We start from the raw sequence: 26,893 nt of genomic DNA on the forward strand, positions 1-26,893 counted from the left end.
TTAGGCCTGGCTATACATTATTCCTGAATGAACTTGGAACCAGCACAGTGAGAAACAGGCAAGATATTGAAAGGGAAGTTCTGTCATTTCATGATGTGGAATCATTTGTTGAGAAACTCTGTGAGGAAGTTGATTTTTGAAGTTGCCTTTTGTGCTGGAAAAATTCCCTTTTATTTTCTCAGGCTTTGCAGCAGTCTGGTTCAGTTTAGGTGGTGGGGTGGGGTTCTGTGGTGGAGCACGTTGAGAAGAATGCTTTGGAAGACCTCGACCCTGGGATGCATGTGATGCGGTTATGGATGTCTGCTTTGCTATTCAAACTATTTCAGGGAGTTTTTTTTCCAGAAGAAAAGGTGTTGACATTTGAGGTATTTCTTAAGATATCGACTTTAGTGTTGCATTGTCTTCTAAAGAATTGGTGTCTTCATTTCAGTTTAATGTGAGGTAAATGTGTGTGTTTACTGCATTACTGAGCCCTTATTTACACAATTGCAGACATGTGTCACGCCAAGGTACAAAAATGCACCATGTTGTCTTCTGACCAGAGACAACAAGGAGTTACAAAGAGCATTGAGACGAGCAAAGCCACAGGAGTTTGAAATATACTGATAGGCCCATGTGTTCTTGTCCTCTCGAGGGTTAAGAGCGTTTAGTGACAGCTTTTTTCTGCTCAGATTCATATTTGCTTTTCTCTAAGAGGAGGTTAATTGTCTTAATGTTCACATGGTTAATATTCATGCCATGGGGGTGCTCCTCAAACCTCCCTCTGCTCGTTTCAATACCTCCATTGTCTGTCGCCAAGCACCATTGTTCAATAAAACGTTGGACTTTAAACTGGGAAACTCTGGTACACACATCCTTTTATAGTTGATCATGGTCATTCTGTTTGATCTGGTCACTAACTGAACTCTAAGTTACCTGTACATACTGTATGTTCTCCAGAACTTTACAAACTGTCTTCACAGAACCCTGTGTCTCTCCCAAATGCCCCCCTCACCTCTCACCCTCTCCCCAACCATGGGTTACTGTTGCCAGGCTACAGCTGAGATCTGTTGGTCCGTAAGCTCAGGCCTGAAAGACTGTCTGTTTGGGTCACTGCCCCTCCTCCCTCCACTCCGCTCCAGCCCCCCCCCCCCCCCCCCCCCCCCCCCCCCTCCTCACACAATGGAGTTCTGACTACTTTAGCTCTTTTATTTGGCCCACAGGACTCTCCCCTACCCCCAACCTGTTGGCTCCTCTCTGAGAAAGAGGAGAGCAGGGAGAGAGAGAGGAGAGGGGGTGTTGGGGGAAGAGGATCTCTTCTTGTTGGCAGTGTGGTGTCAGTATGGACTCTCACAAGGAAATAAGAAATGGAGCTGCTGGTTCCTGGTGGTGGTGGTGGTGATGGTGGTGGTGTTGATGATGGTGGTGGTGATGATGGTTGTGGTGGTGGTGGTGGTAGTGATGGGGATGGTGGTGGTGATGGTGGTGGTGGTGATGGTGGTGATGGTGGTGGTGGTGACGGTGGTGGTGGTGATGATGGTGGTGGTGACGGTGGTGGTGGTGGTGATGGTGGTGGTGCCAGTGGTGATGGGGGTGATGATGTTGGTGGTGACAGTGGTGATGATGTTGGTGGTGACGGTGGTGGTGGTGGTGGTGGTGGTGGGAGTTTGCCTGACGGGGGCTGTGCTTTGCTGTGGGCAGAACACTGCCTAAGAGGGACTTTTGGTGGAGGTTACCAAATTCCCATACCTTCATAAATTCCTCCCAAAGCTCGCAAACAAGGGAAGGAAAAAACTTCCATGACAGTTCTCAAAAGTGTAGAGGTTGGAGATTACTTCCTTCCTGCTGAAGGGGATGACAAGATGGTGGCCCTGCTGTGCTTTCTATCCTGTTATTGTTATTGTCCATCTGTCTTGTACGGGCTTTTGGTTGGTTCACAATACCATCCATACTTGTTGCTCTGTAAGCCGTGACCGTGGTGTGTCGAACCGTGTCACAGATTACTGTGTGACGTCCACAGGTGAGCTGGCCTGCGACCCCTGTGTCAGGCTGGGTGATGTATTGTGTCTGAGAGGGTGGGCTCAGGTTACCTTGCACAATGACCCACAGAGCAGAAAAAGTGTCTCTGGGTTACTGTCACTCACACGGGCTGAACGGAGGTGTCCTGATTTACTCACATAAATCACATCTCCTTTATCTGGAGAAGAACACATGCTCAGCCTGAACACAGGGGAAATCACCAAACGTCTGCTTTTCAACATGTTAAACATAGGAGTTACTAATGGGTCTTTGCGGTAGGTCTGTCCCGGTCCCTTGATGTTGTTCAGAAGTCTCCCCCATAAAGTGTAGAACGTTGGAGTAGCTCAATGTCATTGTCACCTGTTTTGTCATTTCCCAGTGGATCCCCAGCCCTGTGATGGGCTCACCATACTGCCTCCCTCCTCTTCCAGCAGCTATAGTGGTTGTAAGTTCCTGCTTGTGTTTGGATGTGTACTGTGGTGTTTCTTTGCATGTGTGTGCACATTATACCATGTGAATATTTACATTGTTTTTGTTGTCGTTGGTGCCCTTTTGGTTGAAGGTGTAAAAAGTACCTCCATTGCATGTGAGTGTTTGTGAAGTAATGTCGTGTGTGTGTGTGTGTTGGTGTTCGTGCCTCGTCTACCAGCCAGGCAGAATAGCTCCATTGTTCTAGCAAGAGTAAAGTATAGCCCTGGCAGAGTGGACCAACACCAGACAGCCTGAGTCTCTCTGACAGATGTGGACAGATGCATGGTGCTGGCTGGGGCTGAGTGGGGCTGCAGCTGGCGTTAACCCTCAGGTCTGTTGTGACGTGAGGAGATTACCCTGGCTTTTCTGGCCCCGGGCCCCGCTGCACCCCACAGACCTCCCCCTCGTCTGGCTCTGGCGCACTCTCTTCCTCAAAGGTCAGGAGTCAGCCCTCAGTAAATCTTGACAGAGGTTGCGCAACACCCCCCCCCCCCCCCCCCACACACACCTGCTCTCTCCACCCACCACTAAACACTTAACACTCTGGTCGAAGGTCCAACAGCTACTGCTCTGCTAGGCTACACTACAGCAGTCTCAGTGGACAAGCACTTTCACAACAGTGGTGGAATCCAGATGGCTGTAAAAGTCTGAACTGAACTCCCAGATTCTGATAAGGCTGCATGACTGAACCACAGGTGCAGGACAAAATAGCGTCCTCCACAGCAACGAGACTGACAGAAACCTGGTTTAGTTATGTGTTCCGGGAGTAGCATGTTGACAATGGCCAAGGCCCTAGACAAAAGAATGTGTGTTTTGGCTGCTGGACTCTGTGTGTTTTTAAAGGAAAGCAAACAATCTCTCCCCTGCATTCCCTCCTGCTCTACTGCTGCTGCTGCTCAATCACAGACACACACACACCTAATTTATTCTCACAATCCAGTCAGACTCTTTCACCCTTACTTCCTGAATTGTAACATCTCTCAGTCAGTATTATCCACACATTATGGAGCTCTCTCCACAGTCGTCGGTTGAGATTCTCCTCTCTCCCTTAAACTTTTAACTGCCGTATACACAGAATAGAAGTCAAAAAGATTTGAGTGTGACTGCCCGGGTCTCATTCACTGTGCCTCAAATAACACACACACATACAGTCTCACATCCGCTAGTTTCTAGAAGTAGCTGTAAGTTATTCCCTGTCTGTCTGTCTGTCCAGGAGAGCTGTGAAGGCCTTTAGAACAGAACAACAGGCCGTAAAAGATGGCTGTTCAGCCATTCTTTCTTCAGTGTTTTAAATGGCCACAGCACAGAATGGCCACAGAAGAGTTTGAGTGTCAGTCTGTGTTGTTAGTTTTAAAACCTCCAAGCGGTTCCCCTTCCCCTCCTCAGTCCGTCCAAACCTCTCTTTGTGCCGACGCAGCGCTGTCCGCGTTTCATTTTCTTCCTCGGTGACACCCTAGATTCCAGACATAGTTCATTTGCTTCTAAATAAACTCAGCCAAGCCATGACAAATAGCAAAGGGGACGAAGGCTTGGGAGGGAGGGGGGGAAGGTGGGAGGTGAGGCTTGCTCGTTGGTCTGTGAGGTTGCCAGGGCAACAGGGATATGGGATTCAGAGAGAGTGTTTTCAGAGCAGGGGACGAGGGATTACAGGAAATATGACATGACTTTCTCTCTGGACCAGACCCCCCTCTATACCCCACCCATACCCTCCCAAAGACATTCACTCTGGACCAGACCCCCCTCTATACCCCACCCATACCCTCCCAAAGACATTCTCTCTCCAACAGAATCCCCCCAACCCCCGCCTTCCCTTCCCACAACCACCCACATCCCCCAGCCAGCTCCGCCCCCTCCTTTCCACAGCCTGACTGACATTATCATTACAATCAGACTGGTGACCTTTGACATCTGACCTCCCAGCGTGTGAGTGGGTTCATAGGGAAAACCAGGCCTATGCTGCAGGAGCTTTGGGACACGGAGGAGTAGCCGTGGAAACTAAGCGAGCCAGAGGGACCTCTCCCCCCTCTTTCTCTATCTCTCTCTCTCTCTCTCTCTCTCTCTCTCTCTCCTCTCTCTCTCCATATTGCTGCTCTTCTTCCATGTAGAGGAGCATAACTCTCCCAGGCCCCAACACTGTCCCAACTGCAAAGAACCATTATGTTTTTGCTGTAATGGCAGTTTTGTTCAAAATGACCGGTTGTCTAATTAATCAGAGCGGCGTACTTGAATAATCTGGTAATTCTTCTCAGCATGTCATTGAAAGTGTAGAGGGGACTTTCCTGGGTTTCTCTGGATTTTAGGTCCGGTGTGTGTGTGTCTCTACGGCTGCACATTCATGTGGGTGTGCCTGCCTCTCCATGCTGAGCCCTGTGGCTTCTCGGTCTCGCCATTGTCATGGCAGGTAGAAAGAAAGGCCACAGAACACTGAGCAGTCTTGTTTTTAGGAAGTGGAGCAGAGCAGCCAGTGGAACACAGTGTATTAGAGAGACAGAGAGCAGGCCGGCTCAGTATTCAGCACACAGGGCCTGGTAACCCACAAGAAGAGTGGCCCCTACGGGTCAGGAACAGCTCCTCCTCCCCCTGCACTAGCCTCAGGCCCCCAGTCAGAGAGCAGAGTCAGAAAAGCAGATTGCAGGAGGAGAGAGAGAGTAGGTCACAAAAGATGCACAAAAAGTAACAGAGATGATCTACCCCCTCCTGCAAACAAGAAGAGGAAAAGCCATTGTTGTTTTCTGCCTGGGGGTTATATTACAGTGAAATAGGAGAGCGGGCCCGGAGGGAGGGCCAGGTCCCAGCCATCACTTCCATGTCATCAGCTTATCAGCTTAACGACCTGTTTGAAGTGGAGCCAATTCCCTTTCGCCGGACCAGGGCTCCCTGTCCCTGGGTGGATGTAGGGTTATCTACCTATCACACTGGCCTCCCTCTCAAACAGACCCCAATAGGTACTGCTTCACCGAGCTCTCCCTCCCCTGGGGCCCCTGGAGTAGGCCACAGGGAACCTGTTGTTTATCTCACCCTACCTGCCCACTTTTAGTTCAGGCTTTGGTCATCCATCAAGATGGTGTGATGCGTTACTGGAAAACAACAGCTAGGAAGAGGCCCAGGAAGCAGAGACATTTATTTCTCACCTAGACTTTACAATCGTTCCAAAGCAGCTCTCAGTCAGTGAAATGTTGTGTTAGTGGAGTCCTGTTTCCTAATGTCTGCATCTCTCATAGGTCAGCTATGTAACAGGTGGTCTAAGCTGCTGGTTTTGGGCGTGCTTGTTTCAACGTACGAGGGGAAAAGTGAGAGCTGAAGTGCGGAAAAGGAGTAATGGTGGAAGAATGTGAACTGGCATGGAGAGAGTGATGCTTTCCAGCTGGGAACAACAGAGGGAGAGGGAAACGGAGAAGAGTGCGTGTCTTGTCTTTTACAGACAAGAGAGAAAGACAATGACTGATAGCTTACATCTGTTTCCGAATTAGAAATAGTGTGTGTAATGTGTATGTGTGTGTGTGTGCTTGCAGTATAAATATTCAGACTGAATGGAACCCACCCAGTCCAGGGCCAAGGGGACTGACTCCTTCCAGGGTCTGAGTCAGAGTCAGGGGCGCCTGCCAAGGTGTCTGTCAGGGGGTGCAGCAGGAACAGGGAGGGAGCTGGGAACGGGGTTGCCTGCCTGGCTTTTGGCTGGAAAATCACACTTATGTAGTTCTAGTTAGTTTCACTTCTCTCCCAACTTGCTCAGCTCTGAGGCCTGCTGCTCTGCTGTCAGACTGTCGGTCAGTCTAACCTAGGGTGTAACATGCTGTGTTCCGTATTTCTGTCCAGATGTCGGCCGGGGTACATCGGGCCTCTGTGCCAAAGCCTGGACCCCTGTCACCGGTCGCCATGCCTCAACGGAGCCGCCTGCAAGAGCCAGGTGGCCAACGGAATGCCACAATTCACCTGTGTGTGCCAGAGAGGGTTCAGAGGTACGTCTGTCTGTCTGTCCGTGTGGATCAGTGTTTCCTGAGAGAGTGGTGTGGGAAAGAGCTGATCTGTGCACGTTTATGTAAGTATGTAAGTACAAGGCAGTTGAAGGCTCATGCATGCTTATAACAAGCTATAAAGCATATATTAGGTTTAGGTGTTAACTAAAATGTTCATAATGAGACATTGCATCCCTTATCTATCTACAGGTCAAGACTGCTCCCTCATAGACGCCTGTGCCACCAGCCCCTGTGCCAATGGTGCCCGCTGTGCCAGTTGGAATAACCACTATAATTGTTCCTGCCCGCCCGGGTTCCAGGGGAAGAACTGCCGCAACGATATCGACGAGTGCCGCAAGTCTGGCGCCTGTCTCAACGCAGGCCTCTGCATGAACACCCATGGTTCCTTCCGCTGCCAGTGCCCACCTGGGTACAGCGGGCGCACCTGCGAAGTGTCCTCCCTGCCCTGCGCCCCCTCCCAGTGCATCAACGGGGGCACCTGCCGCCCGACCGGAGATCACACCTACGACTGTGCTTGCCTGCCAGGTAAACTGCTCATAAACCGGACCACACACACACACACACACACACACACACACACACACACACACACACACACACATTGCCTCAACACAGACCCCAGAGCCCCGCCAGCCACTATAAACCCCAGGTCTTTCTCAGGGTTCCCCAGGCAGGCTGTCTGACGTAGCTGCTAGTGCTGTCTGGTGGGTTGTGGATCTACTCCCCTGTCTTTCCCAGGTTCCCCAGGCAGGCTGTCTGACGTAGCTGCTAGTGCTGTCTGGTGGGATGTGGATCTACTCCCCTGTCTTTCCCAGGTTCCCCAGGCAGGCTGTCTGACGTAGCTGCTAGTGCTGTCTGGTGGGATGTGGATCTACTCCCCTGTCTTTCCCAGGTTCCCCAGGCAGGCTGTGTGATGTAGCTGCTAGTGCTGTCTGGTGGGATGTGGATCTACTCCCCTGTCTTTCCCAGGTTCCCCAGGCAGGCTGTGTGATGTAGCTGCTAGTGCTGTCTGGTGGGATGTGGATCTACTCCCCTGTCTTTCCCAGGTTCCCCAGGCAGGCTGTCTGACGTAGCTGCTAGTGCTGTCTGGTGGGATGTGGATCTACTCCCCTGTCTTTCCCAGGGTTCCCCAGGCAGGCTGTCTGACGTAGCTGCTAGTGCTGTCTGGTGGGATGTGGATCTACTCCCCTGTCTTTCCCAGGTTCCCCAGGCAGGCTGTCTGACGTAGCTGCTAGTGCTGTCTGGTGGGTTGTGGATCTACTCCCCTGTCTTTCCCAGGTTCCCCAGGCAGGCTGTCTGACGTAGCTGCTAGTGCTGTCTGGTGGGATGTGGATCTACTCCCCTGTCTTTCCCAGGTTCCCATGCCTTTCTCTCTCTATTATTCTCTCTCACTCTCTATTAATAGTTTGTTGATGGGATGGGGGGGACAAACGGGGGTTGGGAGAGGAGAGTGGGCCGCTGCTCTACTCCAAACTGCTCCCTTCAGGAGGAATTTACTTCATGGCCCTTCTGGCTTCCCTCCTGGGAGCTGACAGGAAATGTCTCTGGGCCGGAGAGGAAGTCATTGAAACTGTGAGAGATTATAAAACAAGCAAACATGGCAGGGAGTAGTGGACCTCTGTAGCGCAGCACAGCGCTGTGTGTCAGCCCGGTGGTGTCAGGGGCCTCCCTGGTGCTCTGCTGCTGCTGCTACCTACTGTGGGAAACACCACGCCATGAGAACATGTAAACACTTTTACTGCCCCTCTCTGCCCTTCACCTCCACGGCTGTGGGAAGCAGAGGGGAATGTTTAGGAAGACCATATGAATGGAAGTGGGGGGCATTGGATGTGTTAGTGAGCACTTAACTCAAATTCGTGTGCTTATTATCCCTGAGACTTAGCTTCTTGGCTCACCTCTCTCTCTCTCTCTCTCTCTCTCTCTCTCTCTCTCTCTCTCTCTCTCTCTCTCTCTCTCTTTCCCTGCTCTCTCTCTCTCTCTCTCTCTCTCTTTCCCTGCTCTCTCTCTCTCTCTCTCTCTCTCTCTCTCTCTCTCTTTCCCTGCTCTCTCTCTCTCTCTCTCTCTCTCTCTCTCTCTCTCTTTCCCTGCTCTCTGCTCTCTCTCTCTCTCTCTCTCTCTCTCTTTCCCTGCTCTCTGCTCTCTCTCTCTCTCTCTCTCCCCCTCTCTCTCTCTCTCTCTCTCTCTCTCTCTCTCTCTCTCTCTCTCTCTCTCTCTCTCTCTCTCTTTCCCTGCTCTCTGCTCATGCTCCGTCAGGGTTTGAGGGACACAACTGTGAGACGAACGTGGACGACTGCCCAGGGCATAGGTGTATGAATGGAGGCCTGTGTGTGGATGGAGTCAACACCTATAATTGCCAGTGCTCACCTGAGTGGACAGGTCAGTACTGTGCAGAGGATGTCAATGAGTGCCTTATGCAGCCCAACGCCTGCCATAACGGAGGCACCTGCTTCAACACCATCGGGGGGCACACCTGCGTGTGCGTCAACGGCTGGACGGGAGACGACTGCAGCGAGAACATCGACGACTGTGCCACCGCCGTGTGCTTCAACGGCGCCACCTGCCACGACCGCGTGGCTTCCTTCTTCTGCGAATGTCCCGTGGGGAAAACCGGTGAGTCCACTGGTCCACTGTTTCTCTGTGTCCCTGTTAGGGTTGTGAAATTCCAGGAACTTTCCCCAAATTTCCTGGTTTTCCTGAAATCCCGGTCTGGAAAACCAGTCAGCTGTATGTTAGTTAGCGTCTTGTTTGTTTACTCACAGGAGGACAGTGTTCCTGACATGGCTCTGTTTGTCCCTGTGTCCCCTCCCTCAGGTCTGCTCTGTCACCTGGACGACGCGTGTGTCAGCAACCCGTGTAACGAGGGCGCCGTGTGTGACACCAACCCCCTGAACGGGCGCGCCATCTGCACCTGTCCCGCCGGCTTCGTGGGCGGAGCCTGCAACCAGGACATGGACGAGTGTTCCATTGGTAAGAGGGCATATTATTTAGCGCCGCCCTCTGCTTTGTGTTGGTCCTATCTCACCTGGCCCCGCCCTATATGTACTGTGTGTGAGCGGGTGCACTGACCCCTGTTCCCTCTGCCTACAGGTGCCAACCCCTGTGAACACTTTGGGAAGTGTGTGAACACGGAGGGGTCCTTCCAGTGCCAGTGTGGCCGAGGCTACGCCGGCCCCCGCTGTGAGATCGACATCAACGAGTGTCTGTCCATGCCCTGCCAGAACGATGCCACCTGTCTGGACCGCATCGGAGAGTTCACCTGCATCTGCATGCCAGGTAGGACCACAACCCAACCACCTGGAGACACCTCACAGCACAGAACTACAGCCAGGGAACTACAGGGAACTACGGCTACTGAACTACAGAGAAATACTGTGAATTACAGCTTCGGAACTACAGCCAGAGAACTACAGAGAAGTGTAGCTAGGGAACTACAGGGAATTACAGCTATGGAACTACAGCCAGGGAACTACAGCTATGGAACTTCAGCCAGGGAACTACAGCCAGGGAACTACAGCTATGGAACTTCAGCCAGGGAACTACAGCTATGGAACTTCAGCCAGGGAACTACAGCCAGGGAACTACTGCTATGGAACTTTAGCCAGGGAACTACAGCCAGGGAACTTCAGCCAGGGAACTACAGTCAGGGAACTACGGCTATGGAACTTCAGCCAGGGAACTGCAGCCAGGGAACTACAGCCAGGGAACTACAGCCAGGGAACTACGGCTATGGAACTTCAGCCAGGGAACTTCAGCCAGGGAACTACAGCCAGGGAATTACAGCCAGAGAACTACAGTTATGGAACTTCAGCCAGGGAACTGCAGCCAGGGAACTACAGCCAAGTCCTGTCTCATCTCATCTCTCACTGCTCTCCCATCCCTCTTGTTTACTATAGACCCTCTGAGCCCCAGACACGATGATGGCTTTACACTTGACTTTCCCAGAGTAGCAGTACCCACAGCTCTAACCCTCCATCAACCCTCAGCACTAGATCTTATTATGTAACACGTTCTCACTGCTGCTGCTGGTGGTGGGCTAGAGAGGTGCTCATAACCTTGACACCGGTGGTCCCAGTAAGACAGCCAGCCAGTGTGTTAGTTAGAATGGTACAGAGTTAAGGCTCCCGACCCTCCTTCACAGACACATTGAAACTCTCACGCACGGCACCGTCCTCAGTTCATGCATGCTGGCTGGGGGTTTGGTTTGGGGGACTATGCAAATTAGGGATGGGAGTCGTGGTCTATAGGGCTGGATGATGAGAGAGAGGGAGAGAGAGAAGCGAGGCGAGGGGGAGGAGTGTGCTGTGAATAATAATGAGTGGTGGAGTGGTGGGAATGGAGCAGGACAATAGGGCCCCTCTGTGCTCCGCTTTACACCCCTCATACACATACAGAGAAGAGAAGGGAGAGAGGCTTTTTCCCAGAGCTTCTAACCTCCCCCTTCCCCTCCACCTCCCCGTTCATTTTCCACAGGCAGCCCCCTTCCTCTCTCTCCACCCTCCTCATCATCGGCTAGCCTGGTGGAGCGCCATGTGGAGTGGCCGATTCTTCCTGATTCCACGCCGCCTCTGTCTCTTCAGAGCCGCCGTGGCCCACTCCACACTCAGCTTCACCTCAATGGAGGGGACACTGCAACACTCTATAGCACGGTTCCACTGAATATAGGACAGTTGTTAAGGGGAAGATGACCCAGGGACAGGGAGTGGTAATACCGTGTGGAACCACGGTGGGGTTTGGTGATACAGGCCTTAGCCCAGACAGCACTTCAATTAGGTGTATTTGTGATGGTTTCCCATCCTGGGAGTAAAAGCTAACGTTCCCCCTGTGGTTTGGGACTCTGACAAGAGCAGTGTTGATTGAAAACCTTCTGTGGCCCCCTGAGACTGTTAACTCTTTCCACTGCTAGAAGTCCCCTCGATAGATAGGGAAACTGTATAGTCACGTCTCCTGGACATAGAAGGGCCCATATGAATCGTTTTTCACTTCACATTTTTGTATTTTATGAATAACTATGATCTTTGATATTTGTTTTAATAATGTATATGCAGGGGGGTGTTCTTTAATAATTATGCTGATTGTCCCGTTTGAAAATCCAATAAATATATGTTACAATATATATATATATATATATATATGCGTATTTACTTTCCAGGCTACATGGGGACCTACTGTGAGGTGGATGTGGATGAGTGTGAGAGCAACCCTTGTGTGAACGACGGTATCTGCCGGGACATGGTCAACGGCTTCACATGCACCTGCCAGCCAGGTAAGACCCGAATCATGTCTGAGTCTCTCTGAGCTGTTGAGGTACAGCAAAGAACCTCTCCGGCCTTTCATGAATGAAAATAGCTGACCTGTGCCGGTGTTGGTCAGTGTGAACCAAACAGGTGTGAGATAAATGAGAGTTAAATGTCCCTGTGAATCAGTGCTCCTCCTTGCTGGTTTTGTCTGATGGGAGTTTAGAGCAACCAAGCCCAGTCATAAAAGCCATGCAGGCCCCAGAGGCAGCCTGCCTATCCTTTCCACTGAACAAAGACACTATTGTGACCCCCCCCCCCCCCCCCCCCCCCACACAACTCCTCCCCCTTCCTCTCCTCATCTATGGTGGAATGTGGAAGGGACAGCAGTCCTACTAATGAGATTCCTTTTCAGGTTGGCAATTTACATCTGGGGCAGACATCCCCCCTCACCCCCCATCTAGCTATTGAGCCTGTAGCTGATGCAGGCAGGGGGGGGGGGTCCCTGAGAGAGAAAACAATCCCACTGTCTCTCCCCCTCTAACCTCCTGCCCCAAGCAGCAACACAGACACATAGACCAGGTCCATCCTCCTCACACTGTTAATCACCACTAGGTATTCCTAAACCGACCGCACCAATTGACTCCTCCATGGGCCCCTTCCCCATTGATTTCTGTTGCTTTTTCTTAGACATGGAATACAAGTTCATTTAAAGCCTACTTTGGTGTTTCCATCTTAACAAATTGAGAACGAGCGGTTTCAGACACTGTAGAAGAACATGTACCAGATGATATGGCTCAGCTAGTTGACCAAGGCATCATCCATATTCACTATTCTGGTTTGACATTTACATTAATGTCGGGGCAAGAAATCCATTTAAACGGTAAGCATGTGGGAGATAAAATGTTGCTGGGTTAAGCGATTGGTAGACGTGTTGGAAGTTGGAACCGTGACTTGACATTAGCAGACATTCCAGAACACAACATAGTCCTTAAGAGTCCAGACATTCTCAAATTCACCACACATCCCAGAATGCATCATAGTCCAGACGTAACAGAACACTGCAGATTCCAGACATTGCAGAGCCTAACCCCCTCCAGAACCATGTTTAGGTCCTACACTGTGGATCACAGTAGACATTTCAAGTCCATGGATCACCCAGACACTTTAGAGCCTTACCATCCCTCTGTACGGACGTCCCACACCTAACCTAGCCTGGAGACCTCTGGCTGACCTCACTGTGGACCCGTCTACCGGAGCTTTTCTCTGACCCTTCACCTCTGTATTTGCCTGTCCCAGGGTTTACTGGCACCATGTGTCAGATCGACATTGATGAGTGCGCCAGCACGCCCTGCCAGAACGGAGCCAAGTGTTACGACCGGCCCAACGGATACGAGTGCCGCTGTGCTGAAGGTAAGGAGCAATAATAATGTCAATTTCTTTATGTCCATGTGTGTGTTCTGTGTTTGTGTGTGCCAGTGTGTACATATATTAGTGGTCCTAGACTGACAGTCAGCCCCTACAGCAGACAAGTCTGTCCCCTCATAGGGGTTATAGATGGTGATGGTCTCATGTGAGAGTGAGTGATAGTCGGGTCAGAAGACTCCCTGGTTGTGTGTCTGTTGCGGCCTCAGACTGCTGGTTGGACTGGACCTGGGAGACTGTTGCTGGAGATGGACTGAGGCTGAGCTTGGGTTGAGACTGGGCTGGGGTTGAGACTGGACTCGGGTTGAGACTGGGCTGGGGTTGAGACTGGGCTGGGGTTGAGACTGGACTGGGGTTGAGACTGGGCTGGGGTTGAGACTGGGCTGGGGTTGAGACTGGACTGGGGTTGAGACTGGGCTGGGGTTGAGACTGGGCTGGGGTTGAGACTGGACTGGGGTTGAGACTGGGCTTGGATTGAGACTGGGCTGGGGTTGAGACTGGGCTTGGGTTTAGACTGGGCTAGGATTGAGACTGGGCTGGGGTTGAGACTGGGCTGGGGTTGAGACTGGGCTTGGATTGAGACTGGGCTGGGGTTGAGACTGGACTGGGGTTGAGACTGGACTGGGGTTGAGACTGGGCTGGGGTTGAGACTGGACTGGGGTTGAGACTGGACTGGGGTTGAGACTGGGCTTGGATTGAGACTGGGCTGGGGTTGAGACTGGGCTTGGGTTTAGACTGGGCTAGGATTGAGACTGGGCTGGGGTTGAGACTGGGCTGGGGTTGAGACTGGGCTGGGGTTGAGACTGGGCTGAGGTTGAGACTGGACTGGGGTTGAGACTGGACTGGGGTTGAGACTGGGCTTGGATTGAGACTGGACTGGGGTTGAGACTGGACTGGGGTTGAGACTGGGCTTGGATTGAGACTGGACTAGGGTTGAGACTGGGCTGGGGTTGAGACTGGGCTGGGGTTGAGACTGGGCTTGGATTGAGACTGGGCTGGGGTTGAGACTGGGCTGGGGTTAAGACTGGGCTTGGATTGAGACTGGACTGGGGTTGAGACTGGACGGGGGGTTGAGACTGGGCTTGGATTGAGACTGGACTGGGGTTGAGACTGGGCTGGGGTTGAGACTTGGCTGGGGTTGAGGCTGGGCAAGGATTGAGACTGGGCTGAGGTTGAGACTGGCCTGGAGTTGAGACTGGGCTTGGATTGAGACTGGGCTGGGGTTGAGACTGGGCTGGGGTTGAGACTGGGCTGAGGTTGAGACTGGACTGGGGTTGAGACTGGACTGGGGTTGAGACTGGGCTTGGATTGAGACTGGACTGGGGTTGAGACTGGACTGGGGTTGAGACTGGGCTTGGATTGAGACTGGACTAGGGTTGAGACTGGGCTGGGGTTGAGACTTGGCTGGGGTTGAGGCTGGGCAAGGATTGAGACTGGGCTGAGGTTGAGACTGGGCTGGAGTTGAGACTGGGCTTGGATTGAGACTGGGCTGGGGTTGAGACTGGGCTGAGGTTGAGACTGGACTGGGGTTGAGACTGGACTGGGGTTGAGACTGGGCTGGGGTTGAGACTGGGCTGGGATTGAGACTGGGCTTGGGTTTAGACTGGGCTGGGGTTGAGACTGGGCTGAGGCCCCAAATTCCCTCTTCTCCCCAGCCGGTCCCTCGGACCCCAGGATCACACACAGGGTCACCCAGGGCCAGCAGCTGCTGGGAGGGCGGGGGGTTAGGGCTGGTCATCCCCTCCGACATCTGTTCCTCTGTACCCCACAATACATACCCTCGCACACCCCAACACGCTGCACTGGCCTTATGGTATATCTTAGCTCACTCAAGGTCATTCCCATTCATATTAACATCTATGTGTTCGACTGTGAACAGCTCAGCTACAGTGTTTTTTGCTGTTTCTTGAGCAGGTGTGTTTGTGTTAGTAGGTCTAGTGTGTGTTTGTGTGTTTGTCGGAGGCTCTGTGTATGTGTGTGTATGGGGGAGTCTGTTGCATTGTTTAGCGGTGACCAGCTGCTTGGTATTCCCTGTCCCCCCCCCCTCCTCCCGTTGTTGAGTGAAGTGGCCCTGTTAGACGTGGCGCGGTCCATTGTCCCCGGTGGGAACAAAGCCAGGCCTGTGAGCCTTGTCAAGGGCCCAACTCCTTCTACACCGCAAGGCCCTGTCCCCTGGCCCACAGCACGACGGGGCCTACCTAGCACCCGGCACAGCAGCACTCAACTCTCTCTGCACCACCACACCACACGGCGCTGCACACTAACGAACCAACTAACACTGCTCAGTCTCACACACACCACCGTCGGCATGGAAACCATGGGGCCCAGAACTCCAAACTGTAGAAGCTTTCATAGAGAGAGAAAGAGTGGGAAATAGGGGGAGGAAATAGAGAGGGATAAAGAGGGAAGTGGAGATGGAGAGAAGTGAATGGGAGAGGGGAAATGGTAGGAGGGGTTTGGATGAGGAGAGGTGGCTGGGTGGCAGGCAGATTTAAAGAGAAATAACTATCTAAAAGATGAAGAGTGAGACGCAAAGAAACCCCAGGAGGCCTGTTCTAATTCCTGTTGTCTCTTCCCCAAGGGTACGAGGGCACACTGTGCGAGAGCAACACCAACAACTGCCAGCCCGACCCGTGCCACCACGGCACCTGCGTGGACGGCATCGCCAGCTACACGTGTAACTGTGAGGCGGGCTACACGGGTTACCGCTGCGAGAACCAGCTGAACGAGTGCCACAGTAACCCCTGCCAGAATGGGGGCAAGTGTGTGGACCTGGTCAACAAGTACATCTGCCAGTGTCAGCACGGTACCTCAGGTGAGAGAGCAGTACCAACAGAGATTCATAACACTAAATATCTTCTACTTTATTCTGATTATGGACACAGAGTGTCTGCTGGGGTCTCTGTCTTAGTACTGCTGTTTGATTGGTGGTCTCTCTCTTGTACACACAGGTACCAACTGTGAGATTAACTTTGATGACTGCGCCAGCAAACCATGTGACTATGGCATCTGCAAGGACGGCATCAACCGCTACGACTGCGTGTGCAAACCGGGCTTCACCGGCCCTCTGTGCAACGTGGAGATGGACGAGTGCTCGTCCGGACCCTGCAGGAACGGGGGGACGTGTGTGGACGAGGAGAACGGCTTCCACTGCCAGTGTCCCGAGGGCTTCCAGCCTCCCTACTGTTACTCCCAGGTGGACGAGTGTGGCAGCAACCCCTGTGTGCACGGCGCCTGCAGAGACGACATCAACGGCTACCGCTGTGACTGTGAGCCCGGCTGGGTGGGGAAGAACTGTGACCTAGACCGTAATGACTGTCTGCCCAGCCCCTGTCAGAACGCTGGCACCTGCATCGATCAGCTGAACGGATTCACCTGCAAGTGTCGCCAGGGCTTCAGAGGTGAGCCTGCTGTCCTATCCCTAACCCTATCTCTATCCCAACCCTAACCCTATCTCTATCCCAACCCTAACCCTATCTCTATCCCAACCCTAACCCTAACCCTATCTCTATCCCAACCCTAACCCTATCTCTATCCCAACCCTAACCCTAACCCTATCTCTATCCCAACCCTAACCCTATCTCTATCCCAACCCTAACCCTAACCCTATCTCTATCCCAACCCTAACCCTATCTCTATCCCAACCCTAACCCTAACCCTATCCCAACCCTAACCCTATCTCTATCCCAACCCTAACCCTATCTCTATCCCAACCCTATCTCTATCCCTAACCCTGACCCTATCTCTATCCCTAACCCTATCTCAATCCCAACCCTAACCCTATCTCTATCCCAACCCTAACCCTATCTCTATCCCAACCCTAACCCTATCCCTAACCCTATCTCTATCCCTAACCCTATCTCTATCCCAACCCTAACCCTATCTCTATCCCTAACCCTATCTCAATCCCAACCCTAACCCTATCTCTATCCCAACCCTAACCCTATCTCTATCCCTAACCCTGACCAGATCCCTAACCCTGACTCTACCCCGAACCCTATCTCTATCCCTAACCCTATCTCTATCCCAACCCTAACCCTATCTCTATCCCAACCCTAACCCTAACCCTATCTCTATCCCTAACCCTATCTCTATCCCAACCCTGACCCTAACCCTATCTCTATCCCTAACCCTATCTCTATCCCAACCCTAACCCTATCCCTAACCCTATCTCTATCCCAACCCTAACCCTATCTCTATCCCAACCCTAACCCTGACCCTAACCCTATCTCTATCCCTAACCCTATCTCTATCCCAACCCTAACTCTGGCCCTATCCCTAACCCTATCTCTATCCCAGACCCTGACTCTACCCCAAACCCTATCTCTATCCCTAACCCTATCTCTATCCCAACCCTAACCCTATCTCTATCCCAACCCTAACCCTGGCCCTATCCCTAACCCTATCTCTATCCCAACCCTAACCCTATCTCTATCCCAACCCTAACCCTATCTCTATCCCAACCCTGGCCCTATCCCTAACCCTATCTCTATCCCAACCCTATCTCTATCCCAACCCTAACCCTGACCCTAACCCTATCTCTATCCCTAACCCTATCTCTATCCCAACCCTGACCCTATCTCTAACCCTATCCCTAACCCTATCTCTATCCTAACCCTGACCCTATCTCTATCCCTAACCCTATCTCTATCCCAACCCTAACCCTGACCCTATCTCTATCCCTAACCCTATCTCTATCTGTATCCCTAACCCTATCTCTATCCCAACCCTGACCCTATCTCTATCCCTAACCCTATCTCTATCCCTAACCCTATCTCTATCCCTAACCCTATCCCTAACCCTATCTCTATTCCAACCCTATGTCTATCCCTAACCCTATCTCTATCCCTAACCCTGACTCTACCCCAAACCCTATCTCTATCCCTAACCCTGACTCTACCCCAAACCCTATCTTTATCCCGAACCCTGACTCTACCCCAAACCCTATCTCTATCCCGAAGCCTGACTCTACCCCAAACCCTATCTCTATCCCGAAGCCTGACTCTACCCCAAACCCTATCTCTATCCAGAACCCTGACTCTACCCCAAACCCTATCTCTATCCTGAACCCTGACTCTACCCCAAAACCTATCTCTATCCCGAAGCCTGACTCTACCCCAAACCCTATCTCTATCCAGAACCCTGACTCTACCCCAAAACCTATCTCTATCCTGAACCCTGACTCTACCCCAAACCCTATCTCTATCCCGAACCCTGACTCTAGACACACAGAGGCACCACAAACATACACCAGGCACCTGTGATGTATACGCTCTCACAGTATACAAACAAACACATGGTAGATAAACACCAACCTGGAGATGCATGTATGCACCAAAACACTTGACCATCTACAGACCGTGTAAACTTCTGTACGTTGTTCTAGTGCCAACTGATGCTTCACACAACTCAAGAGGCCTTGTTTGGTTTCCAGATCCTCCATAAAGGGTCCCATCTAATATATTGGCTCATAACGCCCCCTAGTGTATATCTAAAATAACTGCAGCGGTTGACAGACAAGGTTTGTCCCCATGTTAAATTAACCTACTCAATGACTCTACTCTGTATCGTAATCTAACACATCTCCCTTGTGTTCGCTCTGTCCTGCATTGCCTAGGTAACCTGTGCCAGGTCAACATCAACGAGTGTTCGTCCAGTCCGTGTCTGAACCAGGGCACGTGTGTGGACGGCGTGGCCAGTTTCACCTGTCTGTGTGAGCTGCCCTACAGCGGGCCCACCTGTGCCGACGTGCTCACCCCCTGCTCCCCCAACCCCTGCGCCAACCATGCCCTGTGCACCAACACACCTGACTACCTGAGCTACCAGTGCAACTGCCAGCAAGGATGGCAAGGTCAGCTGTGCAACATTGACGTGAACGAGTGCATCGCCAACCCGTGTAAGAACCGTGGTACCTGCACCAACACACTGGGAGGGTTCGTGTGCTCCTGCCGCGGCGGCTTCACCGGGCCCAACTGTGAGACGGACATCAATGACTGTGCCCCTAGTGAGTGACCAATGAGAGACTAGCAATATTATATTACTGTACTTCATTATCCATAGAACCACAGTCTCTGCTGCTGCTGTACAATACTGGCCTCCATATCTGCTTCTACTTCCTCCAACTCCAGTTTATCACATTATCCATAGAACTATCCATAGAACCCCTCTCTCTCTCTCTCTCGCTCTATCTCTGTCTTCCTGCAGACCCGTGTCTGAGTGGGGGTTCCTGTACGGACGGTGTGAACTCGTTCCACTGCAGCTGTCTGCCAGGCTTCACGGGGCCTCGCTGTGCCGTGGAGGTCAACGAGTGTCAGAGCGCCCCCTGTAAGAACGGAGGCACCTGCACAGACTACGTCAACAGCTACACCTGCACCTGCAGACCTGGCTTCACTGGCATTAACTGTGAGACCAACATCCCAGACTGCACTGAAAGGTGAGTCTCATAGTCCGCTGTGTTTGTGTGCGTGCACATGTGCCTTTTGTGACCTTTGAAACGGTGCGTGTTCGGATGTGTGCAGAATGGATCAGCAGTGATGATTGAACTATCTTTTACCCTACACCCACAGCTCATGCTTCAACGGAGGTACCTGTACAGACAAGATCAACGGCTACTCCTGTACCTGTCGCTCAGGCTTCACAGGCTCCCACTGCCAGTATGAGGTGAATGAGTGTGACTCCCAGCCCTGCCTCAACGGAGGGGTCTGCCAGGACGCTCTGGAGTCCTTCCGCTGTTCTTGTCCCAAGGGATACACAGGCAACCGCTGCCAGGTACACACACATCATATACAACACTATACTATTATAGGCTATACAATTATATTCTATACAATATTTTCTATACTATTTTATACTATTCTGTTCTATACTATACTATTATATTCTGTACGATTCTATACTATTTTTTGCTACACAATAGTATTATATTCTATACTATTTTTTGCTACACAATACTATTATATTTCATACTATTCTTTTCTATTCTATTATATTCTATACTATTACATTCTATACTTTTATATTCTATACTATTCTATAATTTTTTATGCTATACTATTATATTCTATACTATTCTATTCTATACCAATCCAGAAAGCATTAACACAAAGATATGTTCAGATACTGTGGTGTTAAGCTGGTTCTGTCTCTCCAGATGCCAGTGGACTGGTGCAGACGCTCGTCTCCCTGTCAGAACGGAGGGCGCTGTCGTCAGAAGGACGCCTCCTTCTCCTGTGAGTGTCTGGGAGGCTGGTCTGGACGCTACTGTGACATCCCTGGGGTTTCCTGTGAGGTTGCCGCACTCAAGAGAGGTACGGAGGCATGCTCTGTTCTTGTTATTTGTGTGTGTGTGTGTGTGTGCTTACTGTAAGTGTTTAGCGCAGCAGTGTTAAACTCATTTTACCCCGGGGGCCGCATTCGGTCTTCAACCAGGTCCAGAGGGCCGCACACAAAAATCTTTATATTTCCTCTCCATCAGTTAGCAAAGAATTGTCCTCTATCCATAGTTGTGGGATTTTCTGATGCTCCCTGACGGTCTAGCTTCATTTTGGTGATTATTAGAGAGCTGGAAACAGTCAACAAACTGTATGAATGTAGGTCCATTATCATTACTACACTGTTTCCATTTGGTTTTAGTCATTTTAAAGTATATTGAGTTCGTACATATTGATAAGAGAATTTCCAATCCCAATGATATTAACAATCAATCAATAGCTCTGACCAATCCCCGAGATCTGTAAGACCATGGGTTTAATAATAATTAGTCAAAGACTCAGCTTATACAAAAGGTTAGTACAGTTTATTCAGAGAACGTTCTAAAGCCAAGAATACAAAACAATTCATTTTATACTGACTTCTCAAACCCAGACATACAGACACATACACACAAACATACGCACGCGCATACACACAAACATACACACACACACGTCCTGCTACGCACACACTGTCTGTCTCTCTACCCAGCCGACAGAGATAGCGACCTTGTCCTTGAGACGTACTCCCCATTCTCTCCCAAATCTCTAGTCAGGTCGGCACCAAGCTCAGACAGTCTGTGTTTATAATACCATAAAGACATATTGTCTTTACCCTAATTCTGACTAGGACTACACATTTATTGATTATGATTTTAGACATACTAATCAATTCCATACAATTATATGTTTCAGGGCGGAATATTCTAATCATTCAATTCTCACCTATCACACATATATTTTGTTTTACTCAACCACCCACAGGCCCTATGTTTGACACCCCTGGTTTAGGGCATGTATGCAGTATGTGTTTGTATTTATACCATGGTCTCTTGTCTGCTCCCAGGCCTCCAGACAGACGAGCTGTGTCATCACGGAGGTCACTGTGTCAACACAGGCAACACCCACTACTGTAAGTGTCCCACAGACTACACAGACAGCTACTGTGAGAGCCAGGTGGACCACTGTGAGGACAAACACTGTCGCAACGGCGCCACCTGCAGGGGCTACGTGGGAGGATACCAGTGTGACGTGAGTCGGATTAGTCAAGTCAGAATTCTGTATAAACTACAGTTTGTCTAATAACTCTGAAGTGATTGTCTTAATGTTGTTGTAATATGGTTCTAGATATGATGTTAATATTATGTGTCTATGGCCCTGCAGTGTATGCCAGGCTACACCGGAGAGAACTGTGAGATGGAGGTCAACGAGTGCCAGTCTCACCCGTGTCAGAACGGTGGCACCTGCATTGACCTGGTGGGACACTACATCTGCTCCTGCCCACCTGGCACCTTGGGTATGTCCTCTGTACTCACCCATGTCCTCCTCCATACTCACAACATGTCCTCTTCCATACTCACAACATGTCCTCTTCAATACTCACCCATGTCCTCTTCTGTTATTTTTGAGAGGCCTATTTGATTTTGGGAGGCCTGGTACATGTACAGATCAAATACACGGCTGGTGCTGCCTGGTACATGTACAGATCAAATATACTGCTGGTGCTGCCTGGTACATGTACAGATCAAATATACTGCTGGTGCTGCCTGGTACATGTACAGATCAAATACACGGCTGGTGCTGCCTGGTACATGTACAGATCAAATACACTGCTGGTGCTGCCTGGTACATGTACAAATAAAATACACTGCTGGTGCTACCTGGTACATGTACAGATAAATTACACTGCTGGTGCTGCCTGGTACATGTACAGATCAATTACACTGCTGGTGCTGCCTGGTACATGTACAGATCAAATACACTGCTGGTGCTGCCTGGTACATGTACAGATCAATTACACTGCTGGTGCTGCCTGGTACATGTAGAGATCAAATATACTGCTGGTGCTGCCTGGTACATGTACAAATAAAATACACTGCTGGTGCTGCCTGGTACATGTACAGATAAATTACACTGCTGGTGCTGCCTGGTACATGTACAAATAAAATACACTGCTGGTGCTGCCTGGTACATGTACAGATAAATTACACTGCTGGTGCTGCCTGGTACATGTACAGATCAATTACACTGCTGGTGCTGCCTGGTACATGTTCCAATTCAAATACACTGCTGGTGCTGCCTGGTACATGTACAGATCAATTGCACTGCTGGTGCTGCCTGGTACATGTAGAGATCAAATACACGGCTGGTGCTGCCTGGTACATGTACAGATCAAATACACTGTTGGCGATGCCTGGTACATGTACAGATCAAATACACGGCTGGTGCTGCCTGGTACATGTACAGATCAAATACACTGCTGGCGCTGCCTGGTACATGTACAGATCAAATACACTGCTGGTGCTGCCTGGTACATGTACAGATCAATTACACTGCTGGTGCTGCCTGGTACATGTACAGATCAAATACACTGCTGGAAGTCAGATTAAGCCGTTAACATGTCCTAATAATTTGAGAAGATTGCTCAGACAACCAGGTGTTTTAATCGGCGTATGCTTACTACCATTATAACCTTACGCTGATTAAGATAAGAAGAGTAAGGTGTTTACATGACTAATGCCATACTCAGTTTGATATTTCATTACTAGTGTGCATGTAAACATACACAATGTTGATACCTGTCCATCTCTCCTACAGGTGTTCTGTGTGAGATCAACGAGGATGACTGTGCTCCTCCTCTGCGGCTGCGCGGAACTCCTCCTAAGTGTCTGAACAACGGTACCTGTGTGGACAGAGTGGGGGGCTACCGCTGTAACTGTCCCCCTGGCTTCACTGGAGAAAGGTGTGAGGGGGACATCAACGAGTGTCACTCCAACCCCTGCAGCCCCGCCAACAGTCTGGACTGCATCCAGCTCCCCAACGACTACCAGTGTGTCTGCAAATCCAGCTTCACAGGTAAGGAGGGTGCGCGTGTGTGTATAGTCGTATTGCTGTGTAATAAATGTGTGTGTTTGTATCTGTTTGCGCCACTCTAACGTGTGTGTGTGTTATTGTGTGCAGGTCGGCGGTGCCAGAGCAGGTTCAGTGTGTGTGAGTCTCAGCCCTGTCAGAACGGAGGGGCCTGTTCTGTCTCCAGCACCTCAGCACTTGGATACACCTGTACCTGTCAGCTGGTAAGTATCAACATGTCACTGTGGCACACTTTTACCCCGTGTCTAGTCCGCCTGTGGAAACAGCTGATATTTCTACAACCATCTCTGTCTCCCTGAACTTCCCTGCTCACAGAGCATAACCTAGAACCATATGTCAAAGCCCCCTGGATTTATTACAATGCTAACGTCCTGTAGTTGACCACATCTGTTTCTTACCCACACTGACGTTGTATGTGATTGTTCTCCCTCCTCAGGGCTATGCTGGGAACAACTGTGAGAGGAGCATGTCGTGTCGGGAGTTGTCTTGCTATAATGGAGGTAGTTGTGCTCTGACCACGCGGGGCGCCCGCTGTACCTGCCTGACAGGCTATGCCGGGCCCCAGTGCCAGCACCGTAGTAACGAGGGCTGCTCCTCCCAGCCGTGCCGCAACGGAGGCATCTGCACTGAGGAGACCAGCTTCCCCTTCTTCCTCTGCCAGTGTGCCCAAGGCTGGACGGGCAAGCGCTGCGAGCAGGGCAGCACCAGGCTGATAGAGACCCTTCTGCCGCCCGCCTGCCCCCTGGCCGACTGCCACGGCAAGGCCAACGACGGTGTCTGTGACAAGGAGTGCAACACATTCCACTGCCGCTGGGACGGGGGCGACTGCTCGCTGGCGGTGAACCCGTGGGCTCGCTGCACCGACCCGCGCTGCTGGCGTGTTTTCAACAACAGCCAGTGTGACGAGTCGTGCAACAACGCCGACTGCCTCTACGACAACTTTGACTGCAAAAGCAAAGAGAAAATCTGCAAGTAAGTACTCCACCGCCAGCATTCTGTTCTGGACTCTCATTCTTTCACTTTACCCTCTATATGAGACCCTCTAAGCTGATCTCTGTAACTCTCTGTCTCCACCAGTCCCATCTACGAGGCGTACTGCATCGACCACTACGCTGACGGCCGCTGTGACCAGGGCTGTAACTCAGAGGAGTGTGGCTGGGACGGTCTGGACTGTGCAGGGAAGGTTCCAGAGAACCTGGCTGACGGGGTGCTGGTCCTGGTGGTCCTGCTACCCCCGAACGAACTCGTGAATACGGCCCCTGCCTTCCTGCAGAAGCTCAGCGCCATCCTGAGAACCACCCTGCGCTTCCGCCTGGACCACAACGGAGAGCCCATGATCCGACCCTACACCCGCCGAGAGGCGCGCCTCAAACGAGAGCTGCAGCCCCACCAGGAGGTCATTGGGTCCATAGTGTACCTGGAGATAGACAACCGTCTGTGTTCCCAGCGGTCTGACGACTGTTTCCCATCGGCAGACAGTGCAGCAGACTACCTGGGAGCTCTGTCAGCCGTGGAGATGCTCCGCTTCCCCTACCCCATCAAAGAAGTCCGCGGTGAGTAGAAACCCACGGACACTATACCAGGATACAGAATAACGTTACAAACATTTATATATATATATATATATATATATATGTCATTTCTCCATCAAATACTGTAACCACAGCTCGTACACTAAAGTCCTTGTAATAACATGTAGGTGAGAAGATCCCAGACCCTGTAGACATGCCAGAGTGGGGCAAGCTGATGCTGGTGGGCGTGGCAGCCCTGTTCCTATTGGTCATCCTGGTGGTGGGCGTGCTGATCGGCCGCAGAAAGAGAGAACACAGCACCCTGTGGTTCCCCGAGGGCTTCTTCCCCAAGAAGGAACCCAGCAGCAACAAGAACCGCAGGGAACCCTTAGGCCAGGACGCACTGGGCATGAAGTGAGTAACCACACTGTTGTGTCCTGACTTACAGAACTCCTATGGTGATTCCAAATCAATGTATCTGCTCCACTATGGTATTGTGACTGTGTGTTACCGGTCTCTCTCCAGATACATGCCCAAGACGGTGGAGGAGTCTCTGCTTGGCGACCACAGTGACTCGTGGATCGACACAGACTGCCCCGAGGCCAAGAGACTGAAGGTTGAGGAGCCCAGTATCCTGTCAGACAGTGAAGACACTGTAGACTGTAGACAGTGGACCCAGCACCACCTAGCGGCTGCAGACATCCGCATGCCCCCCTCCATGGCCCTCACCCCGCCCCAGGGAGAGTTCGACCAGGACTGCATGGACGTCAACGTCCGAGGACCTGGTCAGTATTGAAATGAACCACATGGAGCGTTGTTGTGTCATGTGGAGTGTTGTATGTGTCTGGACTGGAATCCTTGAGGCTGTAGTATATCCTTTCAAAAACGCTCCTCCTGATTCGTATTCCCGGTGTTTATTGTTAGTTGCTACGTTTGATCTCTGATCTGTTCCTGTCCGTTGTGTTTTGATTGACACATTGACTGACCCTTCACCTCTCCCGTCCTTCTCCCCTCCAGACGGTTTCACCCCTCTGATGCTGGCGTCGTTCTGCGGAGGCGGTCTGGAGCCCGAGCTCCCCGAGGAGGAGGAGTCAGAGGAGTGTTCCGCCAACATCATCTCTGACCTCATCTACCAGGGCGCCACATTGGCCGCCCAGACGGACCGCACTGGAGAGACCGCCCTTCACCTGGCTGCCCGCTATGCCCGCGCTGACGCCGCTAAGCGGCTGTTGGACGCCGGGGCCGACGCCAACGCGCAGGACAACACAGGGCGCACGCCGCTACACGCCGCCGTGGCCGCCGATGCCCAGGGGGTCTTCCAGGTAAACACACACTGTTCAGATGCTTAATGTTTAAGTTATATCTTCACACTTACTCAATGTATTCCTCTGTCTTTCTATACGCAGCATTACACATGTAAGACTTGACTTGGCTACTGCTTACGGTTTCCCACTTGCTGAGTAGACTGTTGTGTCATCTGCCAGACTGACATGGTATTTCTCCCTGTCTGTCCTGGTTAGATTCTGATCCGAACCCGGGCTACAGACCTGGACTCTCGTATGTACGACGGCTCCACCGCCCTGATCCTGGCTGCCCGCCTGGCCGTAGAGGGCATGGTGGAGGAACTCATCACCTGCCACGCAGACATCAACGCTGTCGACGAACTGGGTACGTGATTGGCTAAACTAGTGTGTGAGTGTGTGTGTGTTGAAGAGAGAGTTGATGCAGTTGAATGGTGATGCTGTGTTTCGTGGTAGCGGTAGGATGAGTAACAACCGTGTGTGTTCCTCCCATCCCAGGTAAATCTGCTCTGCACTGGGCAGCTGCTGTCAACAACGTGGAGGCCACCATGGCCCTGCTGAAGAACGGAGCCAACAAAGACATGCAGGACCTCAAGGTACACACAGCCCTCCACCTATATCTACAACTGTCAGCTC

General features: G+C 51.4%; 1 protein-coding gene across 1 annotated transcript in view; it reads left to right on the forward strand.

The window, feature by feature from the left end:
* LOC110538410 (notch receptor 3) overlaps nucleotides 1-26,893 on the forward strand; it is a 45,666-nt gene that overhangs the window by 14,562 nt on the left and 4,211 nt on the right. The window contains exons 3-26 of the mRNA XM_036938401.1: nucleotides 6,286-6,428; nucleotides 6,636-6,971; nucleotides 8,700-9,056; nucleotides 9,258-9,413; nucleotides 9,534-9,719; nucleotides 11,596-11,709; nucleotides 12,980-13,093; nucleotides 15,687-15,920; nucleotides 16,057-16,506; nucleotides 18,723-19,109; nucleotides 19,310-19,538; nucleotides 19,672-19,873; nucleotides 20,256-20,412; nucleotides 21,422-21,606; nucleotides 21,739-21,871; nucleotides 23,173-23,430; nucleotides 23,536-23,648; nucleotides 23,882-24,417; nucleotides 24,523-24,998; nucleotides 25,145-25,370; nucleotides 25,482-25,741; nucleotides 25,974-26,278; nucleotides 26,477-26,624; nucleotides 26,756-26,853. Coding sequence (XP_036794296.1) covers nucleotides 6,286-6,428; nucleotides 6,636-6,971; nucleotides 8,700-9,056; nucleotides 9,258-9,413; nucleotides 9,534-9,719; nucleotides 11,596-11,709; nucleotides 12,980-13,093; nucleotides 15,687-15,920; nucleotides 16,057-16,506; nucleotides 18,723-19,109; nucleotides 19,310-19,538; nucleotides 19,672-19,873; nucleotides 20,256-20,412; nucleotides 21,422-21,606; nucleotides 21,739-21,871; nucleotides 23,173-23,430; nucleotides 23,536-23,648; nucleotides 23,882-24,417; nucleotides 24,523-24,998; nucleotides 25,145-25,370; nucleotides 25,482-25,741; nucleotides 25,974-26,278; nucleotides 26,477-26,624; nucleotides 26,756-26,853 — 5,803 coding nt within the window. The remainder of the gene's footprint in view (nucleotides 1-6,285; nucleotides 6,429-6,635; nucleotides 6,972-8,699; nucleotides 9,057-9,257; nucleotides 9,414-9,533; nucleotides 9,720-11,595; nucleotides 11,710-12,979; nucleotides 13,094-15,686; nucleotides 15,921-16,056; nucleotides 16,507-18,722; nucleotides 19,110-19,309; nucleotides 19,539-19,671; nucleotides 19,874-20,255; nucleotides 20,413-21,421; nucleotides 21,607-21,738; nucleotides 21,872-23,172; nucleotides 23,431-23,535; nucleotides 23,649-23,881; nucleotides 24,418-24,522; nucleotides 24,999-25,144; nucleotides 25,371-25,481; nucleotides 25,742-25,973; nucleotides 26,279-26,476; nucleotides 26,625-26,755; nucleotides 26,854-26,893) is intronic.

Source organism: Oncorhynchus mykiss, chromosome 12 (assembly GCF_013265735.2).
Source record: "Oncorhynchus mykiss isolate Arlee chromosome 12, USDA_OmykA_1.1, whole genome shotgun sequence".
Lineage (NCBI taxonomy): Eukaryota > Metazoa > Chordata > Actinopteri > Salmoniformes > Salmonidae > Oncorhynchus > Oncorhynchus mykiss.